The sequence below is a fragment of the Myotis myotis genome, unplaced genomic scaffold (assembly GCF_014108235.1).
Source record: "Myotis myotis isolate mMyoMyo1 unplaced genomic scaffold, mMyoMyo1.p scaffold_m19_p_16, whole genome shotgun sequence".
NCBI classification, from domain to species: Eukaryota; Metazoa; Chordata; class Mammalia; order Chiroptera; family Vespertilionidae; genus Myotis; species Myotis myotis.
This window is the reverse complement of record NW_023416320.1, coordinates 37,093,327-37,113,072: the sequence shown is the minus strand read 5'-3', so window position 1 is coordinate 37,113,072 and position 19,746 is coordinate 37,093,327. Positions and strand designations below refer to the sequence as shown.

At 41.9% G+C, this 19,746-nt stretch overlaps 1 protein-coding gene across 23 annotated transcripts in view; it reads left to right on the top strand.

Moving 5' to 3' along the window:
- The window catches only part of NCOA2 (nuclear receptor coactivator 2), a 272,696-nt gene that overhangs the window by 179,285 nt on the left and 73,665 nt on the right, over positions 1 to 19,746 (top strand). For 20 of the 23 annotated variants that reach the window (XM_036338485.1, XM_036338484.1, XM_036338477.1 and 17 more), the window contains 2 exons: positions 135 to 239; positions 2,748 to 2,920. In XM_036338485.1, the coding sequence (XP_036194378.1) occupies positions 154 to 239; positions 2,748 to 2,920 (259 nt within the window). In that variant the 5' untranslated portion in view covers positions 135 to 153. The remainder of the gene's footprint in view (positions 1 to 134; positions 240 to 2,747; positions 2,921 to 19,746) is intronic. The other 3 variants (XM_036338498.1, XM_036338499.1, XM_036338500.1) reach the window with 1 other exon arrangement.

Genomic DNA, 19,746 nt, shown 5'->3' with positions numbered 1-19,746 from the left:
AAAAGTTAAACGTGAACATCAGTCAAAACCGTTGTCAAATTTCTGATAGGAGTCACAGTTTTTTCATTATTGGTAAGTTGATCAGACACTTGATCATCGGCTCTTTTCACTTTCCCCCTTGTTTTCTGTTTTAGTTGCTGATATGTGTTCAAGATGAGTGGGATGGGAGAAAACACCTCTGACCCGTCCAGGGCAGAGACAAGAAAGCGCAAGGAATGTCCTGACCAGCTCGGACCCAGGTTAGAGGATTGCCCACAGAAGCCACGTGCGGCTTCTTTGATATTGTAGCACTGATTTACGCCTGATTTGATACTGTGATTGGTTTTTCTCCTTAACAGTTAATCAAATATGTATTATTTAGCTGACGTTTTGGAGATGCTGATCAGTTACAGATCTTATTATTTTTTCTAAGGAGAGAAAAGCTACATTCTTCTGATATTCCCTGAGTACTTGACACTTAAAACCTCTTTATTCCATAATCTTGAGCTTTTCACACTCTTTTCTGTTCGATCACACTGTCATAAAGACAAGAAGATCCCAAACTAAAAGGATCTGCAGTTAATTTTATACTGGGTTTTATTCTGTATTTTTGTTTGTTAGTTTTAATGAGCAAGACATGAAATGTTAAATCCACTTGTTTTTGATTTATTTTATAACAAAGACTGTGACTCTCCAGTGAGCACAGCAAAAAGTTTTACAGCAAGTTCCATGTCATATATTATGGGTGGATGTATGAGTTGTTATAGCCTCCATGCAGGATAATTGAGCAGTACCTTTTTAAAGTTATAAATGCATATTCTTGTTGAACTAACAGTGTTCCTCTTCTAGGAATTTTCCAACAGTATACTTTTACATGTGCAAAATTATGTATGTTTGAGCTTACTTCTAACAGCGTTGTTCATCATTGCAAAAAAATTAGGAAAAACCTAAATGCTTGTAGGCTTGTATTTAAACTATTTAAATGTCTATAACCTGGAACACAATACAGGTTATTGTGAAAAAGAATGTGGACATTATTAATAGGATGACATGAAAAAAATCTGTTAAGAATATTTAAATCATGTCATTGACTTCAAAATTTAAATAGAAAGAGCAACTTCTATTAAATGGCCAGTAAAATGATGACATGGGGAACAGCAGGGAAGAGGACTAGAGATCGTCATTAAGAGAGGAAGAGAAGGAGAAAGAGCAAAGAGCAGTGTTTTATATTTCCTTCTCTCCTTGTAGTGCCAAGCAAAATAAGCCTGTTAAGTCACCACTGTCCACATCCCAGCTCCTGTGTGTTGCCTCTAGATTCCCTAGTACTTCCTGGCTAACCACAGTCTGTCAGTCAAACTGCCTGCAGTGCTCAGAGCCCTCCTCCAGCAGGCAGTGTGGTAAACTGGCGTGTTCCGTGGAGGGGCGTTCTCTGTGCAGGTGCCATGGGGAGTGGGGGCGGGGGGGTGACTCCAGCCCTCTCCCTGGCACTCTCCCATCTTTGTAGCACAGCTCCCCCTTCACCTATTTGTCATTTACTTATTGTCTTGGGGAGTGAGAGAGGGGAGAGATGGAGGGAGGTAGAGGTGGGTATAGGGGCCCAGAAGGGGAACGTGGCTCCTACACAAATTCTAGCCACTCCTTCCCTTTCCCTGCACTTAATCAGCTAGGAGTGAGGAATACACATGAGACATAGGAAAACCAAATTCAGGTCTTTGCTCTACTGGGTGATCTTGGACAAATGGTATAACCACTGTAAAATGGGGAAATTATATTCTATCTTAGGTTTATTAGTTGGTGAAAATAAATCTAATATTTAGAAGCTAATATATGGAAGTCTATTACAAACTACAGGATTTTATAAACTGCTGTTAAATGCAGATAATACCAATTTGTTAAAAATACAGAAAGCGACTACATTAAACAATTTGCTTTGTTTATATATTGTATTGTTTGAATGTCTTTTAGTGGGCCCTCTACTGTACTCAAGAAGAAAAAGGTCCACTGTTATTATCAAAGGGAACTCTTGAATTTGCTGTTTATCAAATTAAAATGAGAAGATCTTGCCAGTTTTTTCCCTCCCTACCATTAACATTTTAAAACTTTAGTTGAACTTGGATCGTTTGTTTATATTTTGCATGTCATTCAGCTTGGACAGTTAACAGCTACCCTGGTCAGTTTCACTTTTGTTTCTAGTGGTACTGTGGTTTTTGCATTATCTAAAAAGCCTGTTTGGTTTGATTACTAACATCTTGAAGAAGTCTGTGAAATTATATAGATTTATTTATCTTAATTTTTTTATGCTTTATCAAAAATCGTTGAAATTTATTCTTATTTTAACCAGGTTAACTTCCCTTTCTTTTATTGATCTTACATAAACTTCAAAATTTTTATGGACGTAACTTCCATTTTCTAAAACATAAAGGAATATTTTACTTACTCAGCAATAAATTTCATAGCCAAGCTTGGTGTCAAGCACTAGGTGAGCAAATTGTCTGATCCGTGTCAGTGGAAACAGTAAGCACATTGGACATATGATGACACAAGTAAATATATAATTATAAACTGGGGTAAATTTAATTTTTTAAAAAACATGCAACATTTAGAGCAAATTCAGGTTTCTCTCCCCCCACCCCCAAAGTACTTTTGTGTTTACATAAATAACTTCTGTTGGCTGTCTTTGTATTAAAACTTGTTTGACATGCTTATCTTTTTCAAAATAGCACTTCTTCAAATTCATAATAAAAACATGTTTCTTTTTTTTTTTTTAGCCCCAAGAGGAGCACTGAGAAACGCAATCGTGAACAGGAAAATAAATATATCGAAGAACTTGCAGAGCTGATATTTGCAAATTTTAACGACATAGACAACTTTAACTTCAAACCTGACAAATGTGCAATCTTAAAAGAAACTGTGAAGCAAATCCGTCAGATCAAAGAACAAGGTAAGAGGACCAAATTGATATTTTGGAGAGTTTCGTTGGTTTCTGGTTTTCCATGTGTGAGAAGTCTCTTCAGAGTCCCTTTAATCCATTTCTTCAGCTTAAATTATTGATGAGGAAATGATGTCACAGAGCAAGATGAATGCAAGTATCACTTGCAGTGGTGTATAAATAGGCTTTATGTAAAATTCACCAATTCCCTGAGGTGCGGCAGGGTGATGTCACTTTTCGTCTGGTAAACTCCGTGAGGTGCCCGCAGCCTCTGCCCATCTCGGACTGCCGGAGCTTGCATGGCAAGCGACTGTCATAATCTGCAAGAGAGGAGCCAAGCGAAGATGGAGACCAGAAGTAAGGAAGTGAGCCTCCTGTTCCCGCTCGTCAGCGTATTGGATGACGTCTGAGCTCCGACCGGCCCCAGCACTAGATTAGAATTTCATATCCTGAGTGACAGGTGATTTGAAAGGCTCCTGCCTCTACACGGAATTCTTTTGTGAAGTTGAAACACAGAACATGACAGCTTTCTTCCTGGGTTGTTTTTTTTTTTTTTCCTGAGATCGTTTTCTGCCTCTCTTCTTTGATATTTTTGCCTACAAAAAAACTTTAAGAAAATAATATTTGAAAAAACACATTAGACTTTGTGGTGCCAAGAAAAAATCTGTATTAGGCAAGTATGAACAGTGCCTCGGTGCTCAGGGCCAATATATGCTCTTGAAGTATTCACACACTGCTTCCCTTCAGGGCGAGGGAGATGAGTATCTCCTGTAATCTGTTTTTGAATGCGTCCTCTTAGAGTATCTACCTTTTATGTAATATTCAAAAGAGGCAGATTTTAGAACAGTGATGTCTTTGTCTATATAGGTATATGAGCCTGAAACCGCCTGATCCGATCTATTATAAAACCCCAGCTACCTACTCGCATATTATCATCAGAGCCTTTTCCATTTTCATGCATGTACTATTAAGCTAAATTTTATATAAAGCAATTTTACAAATGTAATTCTGTCTTCTAAGAACTTCTAGGGCTATACATATAGTATACACAATGCAGTTTCTAATACCAGCCCACCCTGAAAATCAGTCTTTATTTCCTGGCTTTTCTGTCAAGATTATATCATAACATTCACCATTCAAGGCGTTTCCACTCTCAATGCCTATCTCAGTCTCCCTTCATCTCTCTCCTTTTCCCCATGACACTCGCTAGTTACCAAAAACTCAGTTAATCTCCAGTGTGTATCTTCATTCTTTGGTATCAGCAAACGGATAAAATAATATTCCTAAAGTTCTTAGGAGAAAAAATTGGTTAAGGTTTCACAGTGTTCTGCAGTTGTCATATTTCTGGTTGCTGATATTATTGCAGTGGAGAAATCACTAAGTTTCTTGTTTCAGATTTCTAAGTTTTGAATAATTCAATTTTGTGAACATTGCATGGTAGGCAGTACTTTATACTTAAAACAGTTACATATATATATATATTTTTTTTATTTTTACTTTTTTCCCTATCAAGGTCTTGCACAAGGTTTTACAGTTTTGCAAAACCTTGGTAATTCCCCCTTCAAACCATCAAACATGTTCGGATGTGTCACGCTGGGCCTGTGCCATACTTTCACTGTGGGCTTAATCATGGGCTGCACACCACAACCACCCAAGAAGCAGCAACAATAAACACCCTGTCATGTCTTATTCTTCTAATAATGTTCCTATTAATTTGAAAACTAATGTGTTTTGAAAGGGGAAACAGAACTTAAAAACCAAATGAAAAGAACAAATACACTTTTAAGTTTTCAGCTAGTCTAGTACTGTAAGATGATTTCTTGTTTAGTAAACTGTCTTTAAAAAGAGCAGGACTTTAGAAGCAAATAGGACAGAAGCTGCATTTGTGCCCTGGTTCTGCCCCTGACAAGCTGTTTGAACCAGGGCAAAGTATTTCCTCTCTCTCAGACTCAGTTTCCTCCTTCAGAATTTAGCAAGCACAACATCGAGGTTGCACAGTTGTTGAAAAATTTATGAGCAAGTGCCTGTCGCAGTCGATGGTTATTAGGTATTCAGTAAGTAGCGTCCCAGAGGTGGCATTTTCATCACTTATACTAAGATCTTCAGACAGTGAGTGCTTCCTTCAGGTGGAAAGGGGTGGTTATGAACATCCTCCCCTCCAGGGACATCTGAAGCAGTGAGGTTCTTGGTGTCTGTGCTTGCTCCTCACCCTCTCCAGCTCAGCATGGGCCAGCGTGCTTCTCTCAGCAGCTGACAGCCACTAGGGCCCAAGAGCAACACAGAAGTGTGACCTGAGCCCTTCTGTCTCACTCCGTATGCCCGCCCACCCAGCCGATCCCCGTTACTCAGTATAAATAAATCTAACCATCATCTTGACAACATTGTCCAAGCTTAATTTGTATTTTAGCCACAGGCATCAGCCTGCATGGGATCATAACTGTCCTAGAGAAGTTAAGCTGGATTACATGAGATGTTGCACCAAAGAATACTTCGTCGGAATGCCGGGCTCATCCTTAGGGAACCTTCCAGAGTCCAAGGCGCAGGCAGGTCAGCCAGCATGGCGAGCTCTTGCACTCAAGTCTACTCTGTCATCAGCTGCTCCTCAAGTTTCCGTCGCTTCATAAATAAAGGGAGAGAAGAAGGGATGTTTTTAACGGCCTAAAGGATGGGAACTTGGAGGGGAACTACCAGCTCTTCACGTAAAGGAGCATCCTCTTGTATGAAGTAGTAGGGAGACTCGTGTTTGTAGCCACCAGCCCTCGGAGAGCGTTCACAATGGGTGGGCCTTGTTAGGAGCAGGGCAGGTCCAGAGTCTGCGCTTGAACCATTCCAGCAGCTTTTTGATACTGAAGGATGATGTTTCCTCCTGTTTGGTACGATGCTGATAAGTGTTTAAAACTTCAGGCTTCTATATCTTACAAACAGCAGTCATAAATGGTGAAAAAAACCTATTTCCTCATCGGAGGGCTAATATTGCTTCTGTTTCACAGAATAATAAGTAATACAAAAAATACAATAGTCTATTTTGAATTACAATGTCCAATTTTACACTTTTAATAAGAAAAGGTAAATCGAAATTTCTGTGGCAAATTCCTAGGCTCTTAAAAAATAAAATTGACTCAAACTACCTAATTAAAAACTGGTCAAAGCACCTGAACAGATACTTCTTCAAAGACATATAGATAGCCAATAGACATATGAAAAGATGCTCAATGTCAATAATCATCAGGGAAATGTAAATCATAACCACAAATATCACCTCACACCTGTCAGAATGGCTGTTACCAAAAAGACAAAAAGGATAAGTGTTGGGGAAGAAGTGGAGAAAAGGTGACCCTTGTGCACTGTGGGTGGGATGGTAAATGCATGCAGCCACTATGGAAAGCAGTATGGATATTCCTCAAAAAAATTAAAAATTAAACTACCACATGGCCCAGCAGTCCCACTTCCATGTATTTATCTGAAGAAATTCCTTGTTGGACTAAGCAACCTAAAAAGTCATTCTCATTTCTCATTCTGATTTTTCTAATGATACAGTTTCTATTGTAGTGCCAGTATGAGAACATTGGGATTGTAGATTACTTCGTACATTTGAATTGCCCCTAATATTGAGGATAGCATCAAAAAATAAAGAAGTATTTTAAAGAGGGTGAGGGCCAGTGATTTAGTGGAGTCAACTCGCATCAACCAATGAGAGCCAATTGTTACATTTCAAGAATTTTTATAAGCCAATTGATAAACAACCATTATTAAAAATCATATAGACTTACAATTAAATTATATTACAAAACAAGCATAAGAAAAACGAAAGCTCATCATTTCCTAATTATGCTACTTCATTTTACCCTTATCGATGCTGTAGAGGCTCTTTGTGTCATATCTGTTTACATGAGAGAAATACTATGTAGTGGTGGCTACACATCTCCTCCGAAGTCTGCATTCAATACCGAGCATTCACACCATGGAAATCTAAAAAACAGTAAACTCTACAAATCAAGCCTTGACTTACTGTTTTGCTGACTGTCATTCTAGACTTAAGAAAGTAGTGGAGAAAGTATTCATAATTAACATTAGAACATTACGTAGCCAATACATGCACACACAAAAATTATGACCAATGCAGCAAAAAAGTCACTCACAAGTTGAGAAACAATTGCATTTCTACACATAATATCCTCACCATATACCTATTATTTCACTTTTGTCTTATTCATTAACTTAAATGAAAAGGTCAAGTCACCTGCCCCCTCTCCAGCTCTCTGGTGGACCTTGTCGGCTCTTGCTTGTCCCTGTTACCTCAGTGACATGTTCAAAAATTTTTCTTTAAGGAGAACTAAAGAGGGCAAGAGTCATGGCAATTTTTATTTCACTCTTATTTACTTGAACACAGGAATGAATTTGGCCCTATCTTACTATTGGAGATCTGAAGCTATTATCTGTTTTCATAAAAATAAATCAAACTTTCTTTCCTTGTTTGACAATATAACCTGTGGTCGGCATTCTGCTCTTAACATTGCAATTTTGAATGAAGATAAAATGTTTTTTCACTGATCTGCATATAAATCGCTTTCCTTTTCTTATGTGGGTCAGTGGCTTGTGTTATTAATGAAATTAGTGAGCAGGGGGGGAATGCCTGCTCTTATTTTCTCCTCAGACCTCTTATTATTTTTCCTTAAGTCTATGAAAACGCTATTTTTGTTAGTTTAACAGCTTTCAGATGAAGAGGATTTGAATAATTTAATGTACCCTAATGCTTCACGATTTTAACAATTTATGACATGAGCTCTGATTTCAATGACTTACACTGCCTTCCACACTCTAGAAAGGAGGCATCCCTTTTTGCCTTGATTGCCTTGTATTATTATAAAAAGAAATTAATTCTGACACCCCACTCCCTGTATTGATTTTACTCAAGAGCAAACATTCAGTGATAAATTTTATTGAGTAAATACTATATGCAAGACATTGTTATTCACTGAGGGGGACTCTGACAGTCAGTAGTACATGGGCTTTTTGTTTTGTTTTGGTTTTTACTTTTTTTGGAGCTTTCATTCATTTGAGAGGAAATCGACTTGTAAACAACCAACCAGCTATGGAACTGGAAGGGACAGTGGGAATAAGTGTGATTACAGAAGCAGGCCTTGCTGTAAGTGAGGTTTTAATAGGTGAAAGAGTGGCCAATGGGGCTGGGCCGGGACAGGGTGGGATGAGGGGGTGGGGAGGCTTGTCAGGCGGAGAGCAGAGGAACCAGAGCCCAAGGCACAGGACCCTGGAGGGAACACCATGTAGTGAAGTGTCCGGTTGGATTTGAGGTTGAAAAGGACAGGTCAGAGTCAGATGGGACAGTAAGCACAGTATTGTAGCAATATTAGAATTTGGCAAAGGTGCCATAAAATCAGACTCCTCACCGCCTTTGGCCGAGTTGGTTTGAAGTCATCTACCAGGGTCTCTAGGCTCTGGAGATGCCCAGTCCTAGGCATGGGACTTGTGTGTACAGACCACAAATACCACTGTTTGACATTTCGCTGTTGGTGTCATGCTCTTTTTGGTTTAGGCTTAAAGTACATTTTTCTTAGTTTTTTGTGGTTTTATCTTTTCATTTGTTTGGTTTTGTTTTCTGTTTCTTTTTTTAAGCAAATGGTAAGAACAAGCCTATCTTCCCAACCTGTTGTACTGGTAGAATAAGCAAGAGGGAACCGTCACTGTTCTTGTGTACTTTAGGTTAATTTTCAGGCTACGGTGGATTGTACAGTAAGAAATCATTATACATGCAACTATTTTATTTATTTTTTAATCCTCACCCAAGGACATGCTTAGAGAGGGGAAGGGAGAGAGAGGAACATGGATCAGTTGCCTTCCGTACATGCCCCGACCAGGAGCCCACAACCCAGGTATGTGTCCTGACCAGGAACTGAACCAGTGCCCAGCTGAGCCACTCCAGCCAGGCTGGATTTTTGGTGGTTTTCTTAATTTTGGTAAAAGACACTGAACATAAATTTATCCTTGTAACAATTTTTAAGTCTGCATTATCTTATTATTTATATGCATGCTGTTGAACAGCAGCTCTCTAGACCTTTTTCATTTTGCGTGCTAGAAACTCCATTCCCATTTAACAACTCACTGTTTCCCCTAGCCATCACCTTCTACTTTCTGTTTCCATCACTTTGATTACTGTAGATACCTCATGTAAGTGGAACCATGCAGTATTTGTCTCTTTGGCATTGGCTTATTTAACTTAGCATAATGTCCTCACGTTTCATTTACATTGTAGCGTATGACAGGATTTTCTTTTAAAGGCTGTATGTACATATCACATTACCAGTATATTTATCCATTCATTCATCAGTGGACATTAAGGTTGTTTCTACGTCTTGACTCTTGTGAAAAATGCTGCCGTGAGTGTGGGTATAGAAATATCTCTGTGAATTTTGTCTTCAGTACTTTTGGATTAACACCCACTTCTATTTTTAATTTTTTCTACTGTGTCTGCACCACTTGTACAGTTCCACCAACCGTGCACGAGGGAGCCTGTTTCTCCGCATCCTCACCAACACTTGTCACTTTCTGGTGTTTTGATAGTGGCTATCCTGATGAGGTGAAATCTCATTACGGTTCTGATTTACATTTCCCTGATGATTAGTTAATTATATAGAGCAACTTTTTCAAGGTGATAGCTTGAAAAGAATAAGTATCTAATACCATATAGCAGTATTGAATTCCTTCTATAGTAAATATCTTAGTATCAGATATTGTTTGATAGTTTAGGGCACCAAACATGACCCTAAGCTAACAGTGTGGGGAGGAGGTAGTGAGGAGCAAGAAGATCCCTTGAGGCAAGTCTGAAATCAGTAAGAAAAATGAGAGAAAACCATAATGGCATTAAGATATTTGGCCTCATTTCAGCTGTTTCTCATGCTCCCCTAAAGAACGTCTCTTTCCCTCACGCTGTTTGCTACAGCAGAGGTCTGTATGCAGGCTGTAGGAAAGGAAGAAGTGTAAGTCATGCTTGGTTATCTCTGTCTATCATTTGGGGGTGGGCAAGTAGAGGCACTCACATATGTTGTTTACCAGTTCTCTCCTCCTCTTATTACTGTGTTGTTCACGCTGAAATATTTTATTTCATTTCTACTTAGAAAATGATCACTCTTCCTAAATACTGAATCATTTATCTCTGATAATAAGTGTAAGGGTCCAGTTTTTTAAATCATCTCATCTTTTCTGTCACCCCTGATGTTTTTAAAGTAATAATTCCAGGAAAGCAGTGATCATGGTGTTTTTAATCTCAGCTTTGTTGGTAAGAAATGGGGACCTCTTAACAGCTTGTGTTTTGCCATGAGTGCAAAGTCTAGTAAAACTTGGCCTTCTGCCTTATTATAATTGTTAGTTCAGCTTTTACTCCAGACGGGCTCTTACCAGCATATCAGCTATTGAATCCTGTTTTGTTTTCTAAGAATGTGACAGTGAAGAATAATTCATAAAATACAAGAATTGCACTTCTGCTTATAATACTTCTCGATTAAAGACTCTGGATACCAATTAACCTTACCCTGAGAATTGATTTTAATTTGACCTTTTTTCTTGTGGTAAAATATGCATAGCATTCATTGCTGTTCATCTCTATATCTTTTTCATCATTCCGAATAAAAACTCCTGATCTATTAAGTAATAATTATTCACCTCTCCTCCCCGCAACCCCTGGTAACCACTATTCTGTGGATTTGACTATTCTAGTTATCTAGAATGGTGTAATAGTATAGTACAATGATGGCGAACCTTTTGAGCTCAGCGTGTCAGCATTTTGAAAAACCCTAACTTACCTCTGGTGCCGTGTCAAATATAGAAATTTTTTGATATTTGCAACCATAGTAAAACAAAGACTTATATTTTTGATATTTATTTTATATATTTAAATGCTATTTAACAAAGAAAAATCAACCAAAAAAATGAGTTCGCGTGTCACCTCTGACACGCATGTCATAGGTTCGCCATCACTGGTATAGTATTTACTTTCGATGAATGGCTTATTTCACTTACTATAATGTCCTCAAGATTCACCCATGTGGTAATATATATCTGCATTTCCATCCTTTCTAAGGCTGAATAGTATTCTATTGCATGTATATGCCATATTTTGTTTATCCATTTATCCATCAGTGGGCACTTGGATTGTTTCCACCTTATAGCTATTGTGAATAATGCTGTTATACACCATGATTATTTGTGAACAAATATCTGTTCAAGTCCCTGCTTTCATTTTTGGGGGGATCTGTACCCAGAAGTGGTATTACTAGATCATGTGTTAGTTCTGTTTTTAATTTTTTGTGGAATCATCCTATCTAATAAAAGAGAAACATGGTAATTGGCGTACGACCGCTACCCTTCCCATTGGCTAATCAGGGCAATATGCAAATTAACTGTCAGCCAAGATGGTGGCCGGCAGCCAGGCAGCTTAAAACTAACATGAGGCTTGCTTGCTTCAGTGATGGAGGACTCCAATGTTCCACGCCTGCCGCTGCAGACCTCTGAGCTGCATGCAACTATGTAACAAACATAGAAGCTAAACAAAACCCCAGAAACCTGCCGGGCTTCAGCCAGCAGGATCGCAACATTGTAAGCAAAGGCCAGAAACCTACTTTCAGCAGCGGAGGCCTAAGAGCTGGAGCCAAGCCTCAAAGCTAAAGCTGGCCCAGAATAAAAAAATAAAAAAGAAAAAAAGGAGCGGTTGGGAGCTTCAGTCACCCCCAGCCTGAAAACAGCCCTCAGCTCCTCACCCAGACTGGCCAGGCACCCCAGTGAGGACCCCCACCCTGAAGGGTGTGTGACCAGCTGCAAACAGCCATCATGCCCTCACCCAGGCTGGCCAGGCACCCCATTGGGGACCCCCACCCTGATCCAGGACACCCTTCAGGGCAAACCAGCCAGCACCCACCCATGCACCAGGCCTCTACCCTATATAGTAAAAGGGTAATATGCCTCCCAGCACCAGGATCAGCGGAGCCGCGAGGCCTCCCGGCACCGGGATCAGCGTGACAGGGGGCAGCGCCCAAACCCCCTGATCGCCCTGCTCTGTGGGTGATAGAGGGCGGCACCCCAACCCCCTGATGGGCCCTGCTCTGTGCGTGACAGGGGGCTGCGCCCCAACCCCCTGATTGGCCCTGCTCTGTGTGTGACAGGGTACAGAACCCCAACCCCCCTGATGGGCCCTGCTCTGTGAGTGACAGGGGGAAATGCCCCAACCCCCTGATTGGCCCTGCTCTGTGCATGACAGGGGGTGGCGCCGCAACCTCCCCATCAACCCTGCCTTGAGTGTGACAGGGGATGGTGCCCCAACCCCCCAATCGGCCCTACCCTGAGCGTGACTGAGGGTGGAATCACAACCTCCCGATCGCCCTGCTCTGTGTATGACAGGGGGCGGCGCCCCAACTCCCCCATCGGCCCTGCTCTAAGCCCGACCAGGGGCTGCACCTAGGGATTGGGCCTGCCCTCTGCCACCTGGGAGCAGGCCTAAGCCAGCAGGTCGTTATCTCCCGAGGGGTCCCAGACTGCGAGAGGGCACAGGCCGGGCTGAGGGACCCCCCTCCCCCCCGAGTGCACAAATTTTTGTGCACCAGGCCTCTAGTCTATATATAAAACCCTAACATGCAAATAGACCAAATGGCAGAACAATGGAACAACCGGTCACTATGACGTGCGCTGACCACCAGGGGACGGGCATGGAACATGGTGTGCATCAGCAGCAGGCAGCAGAGCGTGGAACATGGTGGGTGTCAGCCACGGTGGGATAGTGGAGTAGGTGAGCAGGGGCTCCAGACCAAGGTGGGATGCCAGTCGCTGTCATTGGGGATAGCCTCTGATGGTCACTGAAAATTCTTTGCTGCTGTGCGCTGCGGTCCTGCCCAGCACTTGCACCTGCTGCCAGCGCCCGGCACTGGCCCTGATCACTCGGCGCTGTCATCGGGCACGAGCATTGGCTGCCGGCCCTGATCTCTCCTCAGGGCTTCTCCATCTCCCCCAACTCCTGAGGGGCGATCGGGGCAGCAACTGCCACTCACACCCGCTGCTGGCGCCAGCCCAAATCACTCCACACTGTCAGTGGGTGCAAGCGGGGTGGGTGCAGTCAGTGCCTAGGAGCAGTGCCCGTTGACAGCGCTGAGCGATGAGGGCCAGTGGCAGCGGGAGTAGTTTTGCCAGCTGAGGGGGGGGGGGGGGGGCCACGGTGGGAGGGGCCATGTTGGGGTGTGGAGGATGGGCCAAGACCCACCCCTGTGCCCACTGCAGCCTCGCGGCCCACAGTTCCTTTCAAGGTGCACGAATTTGTGCACTGGTCCCCTAGTTATACTATGAAAATGCAAAAATATTTAATATTTTTGATATTAAGAATCAGGATTCCTTGTATCCAAGGCTACTATGTGCTGGGTTTTTTGTTTTTTTTTTAGCAATACTAAAAGAATGTCATAAATATATGCAGACACATTGTTTTTAGCTACCCTCTCATCTCTTCTGGAAGCTTCCTCCATTCTTTGCTCAGTCTCTGCATTGCCTCTGATCACCAGACTCCTTCAGGGTCAATACTGTTGTCTCTTTCTTAGATAAGGAAATTGATATGCAGAAACAATAATAAGGCGCAAGCTAGTCAATGATAAACTAGAATTCCAACCCCAGTGTGCTGGTGGTTTGAAGCTGGGATCTTTACCTGTGTCCATGACCTGCCCCTGAGGGTGGTGGTCTTGTCTTCAACCCAGCCTTTGTTTATCTTGAGAGAAAATGTTGATCTACAGAGAAATTCCAAAAACAACACACTCAAAACCAAAATAAAGATTTATATTAGTTACCGGGGTGTCAGTCGGAGTAGTTTTAGCATGTGTTATTCACAGAAGAGATGTTGATGGTTTAAATATCTTCAGTCTTATGGAAACTGCAGTCAAGGGCTGTGAAGCAAATAGCTGCCCCTCGCCCAGGTTCCCGCGTGTTCTCCACACCCGTGCATTCTAACAGGGCTGCTGTAGTTCCTGGCGCATCCCCAGTATTGTCCTCCTTACTGTCCTTTTCTAGTTAGCTCCGTGTAAATGATGAAAGGAAGAGAGGCTAGGGGTCACTGAGCAGTGGGAAAAGTCCCTCCGCGACGTGAAAACCTCTGAGTCCATTGCTCTGATTCACAGCCCTCACATTTCCCACCAGCCAGAGGAGGGACAGAGGGAAACGGAGGACGTGCGTGTGCGTTGGCGTTGCATGCCCTCAGAGGCTGGCTGCCATGAAGCTGCTGCAGCTCCGACTGCACCGGCCCCTGCGAGCGCTGGGGATGACCGCGTGCCACGCGTGGGGTGCTCACGTTTACCCGTATCATCTCATGTCATCCATGCGGCGCCCCTGCAGGGCACATGTAGTTAGCTATTAACTCCATGTTGCACAGGGAACCTCTGGTTTAAGTGACTCGTTCAGAGTCTCACAGCTAGGAGGTGGTGGGACTCGAGAATTCAAATCCAGATCTCCACCTGGCTTCAAAGCCAGTGTTACTCTTGCTTTTGCCGGCCCTTTGGAAGGAGTTGTCGTGAGTAAATGGGGTAAGCCCGTGGACAAGCCCGATGTAAGATATATTGAGGCACTGTGGTTTAGTGACTGGGAAGAATGTTTTTTGCAAATCCCTGTGTCAGAGGATAATGTACACTTTCAAGACAGCTCAGCTTTTCCTGTCAGGAAAGAAAAATGATAAAAGATCCCAAGAAAATAGAAAGGTGCTGTCTGGGCCAAAAAGAATTCTTGGTATTTAGCCAGAAAACTGGCTAACAATTTGGTTTGAGAACAGTCATTTTGTAACCTCGTGTAAGCAGATGAGTTTTCTGTGAGAGTGAATGTGCTGTCGTTTTATGTGTCCATCATGTGGGTGCACTGTACCCTCCAGATAAACAGCAGTCCTGGCCTGGTGAAGGTGTTCTCTCCAATTTCAGGAAATGTATTGGAAGCAAAGCAGACTTTACCAATAGTTGCTGTGAGTACCCCAGTGTTCTTTATTGTGGACCAGAGGTCAAGGACACGAGTGGCATCCAAGGGCCGTGTTTCACACAGTACTGAGCTCTGCACCACCTGTGCAGTGTGTTCTAGACTGTGTTCTGAAAGGGAAGTGTGCAAATTGCAAATGTGCATCTGAAAAATGGATGTATTAGATTGCATGCATTTAAACTTTTAGCTACCCAGGGCTGTTGGAAAGGGTACTTTTGCATTATGTTTCTCATTTCTATAATTTTGAACCAAAGAAAGGACCAATTCAATACAATCATACAGAAAAAATACCCAGCGGAGAAAAATTTTTTATTAAAATGGGCTTAGATTCTGATTGTACAGTGTTAGAGCCTTGGCCACCTGTAATAAATGAATCCTTTCAAGCCTGCCAATTTTGGAAATAAATTTTTTTGTCTTATGGAAGACAACTAAAGTGAAAGAAATAATGTGAGTACTCCCACACGGTCAGTCCTGAGGCCCTTTTCATGCCCGTCAACACCAAATGGTGGACATTATGGAATTCCTGGGCTATTTGGGGAGCAGTATCTTCTCAGTACAGTGGTGACTTCTTACTAAAGCCTGTCCATATTAGGCGGGCATCTGCATACCCCTATTCTGTAAGATTCCAAATGTTATGTGTTATCTTATTATAGATGATAGAGGGGGAAAGGAAAGAAAAAAAAGCAAGCCCTATTGGAATTGACATAATTATCCATTACCACCCCTAAATTAAGTTCACCTTCTTAAAAGCTTTTTAAATTTGATACTAGTAGACCATCTTCAATTTGTAGATCCTTTATGTCAGATTAGAAAAAATTACATACAGTGCATTTTATTTGGAATGTTGCTAGAGAACTAAAATTGTCAGAGGTGAAAGAATTAAATCACTTTTTCCTCTTTGATTAGATGGATGGATGTCTCTGTGATTGAATTAAGTGCTTTCTTAAGAAGCACAAAGAATCTGTAGCTGTAAAAACCATTTCCCCCCTTGAGATTTATTTGTAAGTTAACTGTTTGGAATGGAGGATATTTTCCATCAAAACAATGCCATTTTGATGATTAGATTCCTGGACCAGTTCCATAAAGCCTATTGTAACCAATAATGCTCTAACTAAAATAGTTCTTAATATGTGAGGTTTATACAGCTGTGTTTCAAAAAAAGAGAGATGGTGTAGTGATAAATAAGATACAGATTCTTACAGAACCATTGCTACATATATCGTGCCCTTTTCTTTCTGTTCTATGTCAGTTTAAGTGTAGGTAATTCCTGTGGGGCTCCATGGACATTATTGATAGTAAAAGGAGCCTCTTACCCCAAAGGTGGGAACAACTGCACCAGTTGCTTACAGGTGAAGGTGCTGTAGAAGCTCCATCAGCACATCCATCTATTTCCCATCAGAGAGTCCTCCCGTGTGGTTTCCTCCCGGAGGCAGGCCTGTGGGGGCCGGGAAGTTCAGACCTGGTGCACGAGAAGCAGGTGTTACTCAGTGAACTGCAGGCTCCCGGCTGCGGTCCTCTTTCCTTTTCCTCACAGCTCACCCGTAGCCCCTTCCACTGTCTTCCTAGCCCAAGCATGTTGTCCGCTGACCGAGAGTTTGACATGCTGGCCTAGCCACTCCCTTATTTCCACTGGGATTTTTCTTCTCTCCTGGTCCACTGTAGCACAGAATTCAGCTTTTTAAGTGCAGTTCTTGTCTCTGAAGCAAACATTTAATTCTGGAATTGTTTTGCTAGTGAAACAGATAATGTAAAAAGGAAAAATCACAAACTTTCAAGAAGTCTTTAAAACTCCTGATAAATTCGGTTCCAGATATTCTTTGAAATAGAAATGAAGCCCAAGTTCACTCTTTGTCTATATTCCCAAGTTTATCTTCAGTCTTTAGAAACCCCTAACTTTATCTCTTGATCCCACGGGAGGTGCTTGTGGTCTCCCTTACTTCTATCCATATCCCCATATATCTGTCTGTCTTCCTTTCACTCTCTCTCTCTTCTTTTCTCGATTTTCTTAGATTCTATTGAAAGCGACAAAGATCCACGTTGGCTGGTGTGGCTGTTAGAGCATCGGCCCTTGCCCCAAAGGGTTGGAGGTTCGATCCCTTGCTCCAGTCATGGTGATTGGGTTGCGAGCGGGAGGCAGCCAGTTGATCTCTCTCTCTCCCCCTTCCTCCCTCCCTCTCTCCTTCTCCATCTTCCTCCCTCTCCCTCTCTCTAAAAATCAATGGGAAAAAATATCCTCAGGTGAGGATTAACAAAAAGAAAGGGACAAAGGCCAGATAGATAGATAGTGTGGCTCATCTATATTTTGGAGGAAATATTCTAACAGAGGTGAGGCCATCTGTGCAGTTGGAGAGATTGGTAGGAATCACCTCTGTTTCTCTTGACTGGCCTAGTTCAGTACCGAGGTGCACATCCACGCCTGACTGACCAGGTGGACATTGAGTTTTCAGTCCCTCCTCCATGGCTTTAAAGCAATAGCAATTTTATCTTTGATGTCCATCTTCTCAGTCCACTAGTTACAGTACTCGGAATTGTAAGAGTGTGCTCACTGCCCATCCTTTGCCTATAGGACACAATAAAGCTATTTTCACATGTTTGAAAATTATGAACAGTTTATTCTTTTTTCCAAATTAACCCTCAGGGTAAGAGGGTGGAAGATGGTCATCAGGAACCTGAAGGATTATGGATCCGATGTCAGGATTTATAAAGACCTGCAATATTAAATATTCTTGTGTACATTCATAGCTACTGTGTTTCTCAATCAGTTTTTTCCTGTTAGGTGCACCCCTTACCTCCCTAACCTAGGGTTTCCTTCTCAGAGCAATCTGTACCCCTCCCCGCTTTTTCTCTTTCATAATATAGTCACTTCAAATATTCATCTTCTCCCAACTTTCTTTGACGTTCCTTCTGTAAGTAGTTGATTACGATCATTCTCTAATTGCTTCTCTTCTGTATGCTAATCTGAGGAGCCCCTTACTTCCTTTCACATACTATGCTAAGTCCCCCTCCTTTGAATTGGGTTTTTTAATTAAGTTCCTGATTTTCATATTAGGATAAGTGAGAGAAAAGAGCTGGACGCTTATCCACAACACTGTAAAAGGCAATCCATTTCAGCACTTGGCAAGGTGCCTGCGCCACACACAGGAGGGCAAGGCCTGTCTTCTTTATCTTTGCATCCTCCCCATCTAATATCGTGTTTATGTTTCCTTGAAAACATAATGTGCTACTTTTTAAAAAATAATTACAAATAAAAATTAGGAAGTAAAATCCCTTGTCCCATCTGTGTGCTAGGAGTCGATCCTGTCCAGCCCACACAGCCCGCTTGAGCACCTCTTTCTGCTGCCTTCTCCAGAGAGTGGATCTGTTCACCTCACTTACTGAGTGTGTACTTGGGTCAGCAGTGCCGTAGAGGACTGCGATGCAGAGGTGGGAAATACGGTTTCTAGCTCAAGGACTTGGCAGTCATAAGGGAATCCCAAGGCCCTCCCGATGGAGTCTGATGGTTTCCAGATGATGTAGCGAGCGTTAGGAAGGCAGCATGTGGAGAAACAGAGGGTCAGAGCTTGGACCCCTGAGATTCCAGGGATTTCCTGGAAGGAATGATCCCAGGACCAAGAAGGCCCCGGTCACAGTGCAGTCAAGGTAATGACACCCCAGAACCCAGTGATGCCGCCTTAGCCTGGCCTGCTCTTCTGGAGATGACTTTCATGCACTGTGTTCTTTGCTTGGGCAGGGGGACAAGAAGCAAGCGTTTCCTGTCTAGGAGACAAAAACCATTGCCCCTCCTCCAGAAAATGCAGCATTATTTTAATATTTTTAAAAAAGAAACTTACATTTGGTAAAGTACTAATATTTTATCTCATTGAAAGTTAAGATTTATGGTTTCACTCTTAACATTGATAACTGAAGAAAATAAATTTTATTGCTGTATGACTGGCTTTGATTTTTTTTAATTTAAATTTATTAGTAGAAAAACCATGGAAATGATATTAAATTAAGTTCATTGGTAGCACTATCTCAAGATAAGTTTTTATAAGTTTCTGATTCAGTTGGTTTTACCACAAAGGAATGTAATCGTAGTTTTCTTTTAGTAGAAACTTGTCAAGTTCTATTATTTTTCGTTGCATCTTAGCCTTATGAAGTCTGTCCATTTCATTTTTCAAACATGAGTGATTTCACAGTTTTCTTTGTTATACAATGATTTAAATTACTTAAAGTACTTGTTACTTGTAATTTGTGAACAGGTTTATTGGGTTCTTTGTAAGACTGCTTGTAATTATAAATGCAGAATAATATTATTAGCGCCTTTCCTCTGTGGAGCTCAGAGTGCTTCACATGCATTATCTTATTAAGCCTCATAACATCCCTGAGCGGCAGGGGCATTTTGCAAGCGATTATGGATTGCTTTGCTGAATCAGCACAGCCGTACAACATTATGATAAGCTTGGAAAAGATTGAGGTCATGTACTAACTTGCTCTCAGGAAACCGTATATGCAGCCAAATATTTTCCTTGGCAACAGAGAGCTAACAACTGCCTCCATTCTAGTCTCTCGGAAGCCCACTGTCCATTGGTGCAATAAAAAAAATAACAAAGGATACATTTTGAAAAAGCAAATTCAAGACAGTCTATCTGAGAGCCAGGTGAATTTCCTACGACCTGAGTGACAGCAGCATCTTCTAGTCCAGGCTTTACATCTGCAGAGGAAAGGCTACCTGTGCTCTTACAATGGCTCTGAAAACTGGACCTGCCCAGTTGTCATCTGTTATCTTCAGCCACTTTATCTGCCTCACCTCTAAGCCATCACATGGCAGGGAGGATTTCCAAAAACAGGTTTCTGGAATT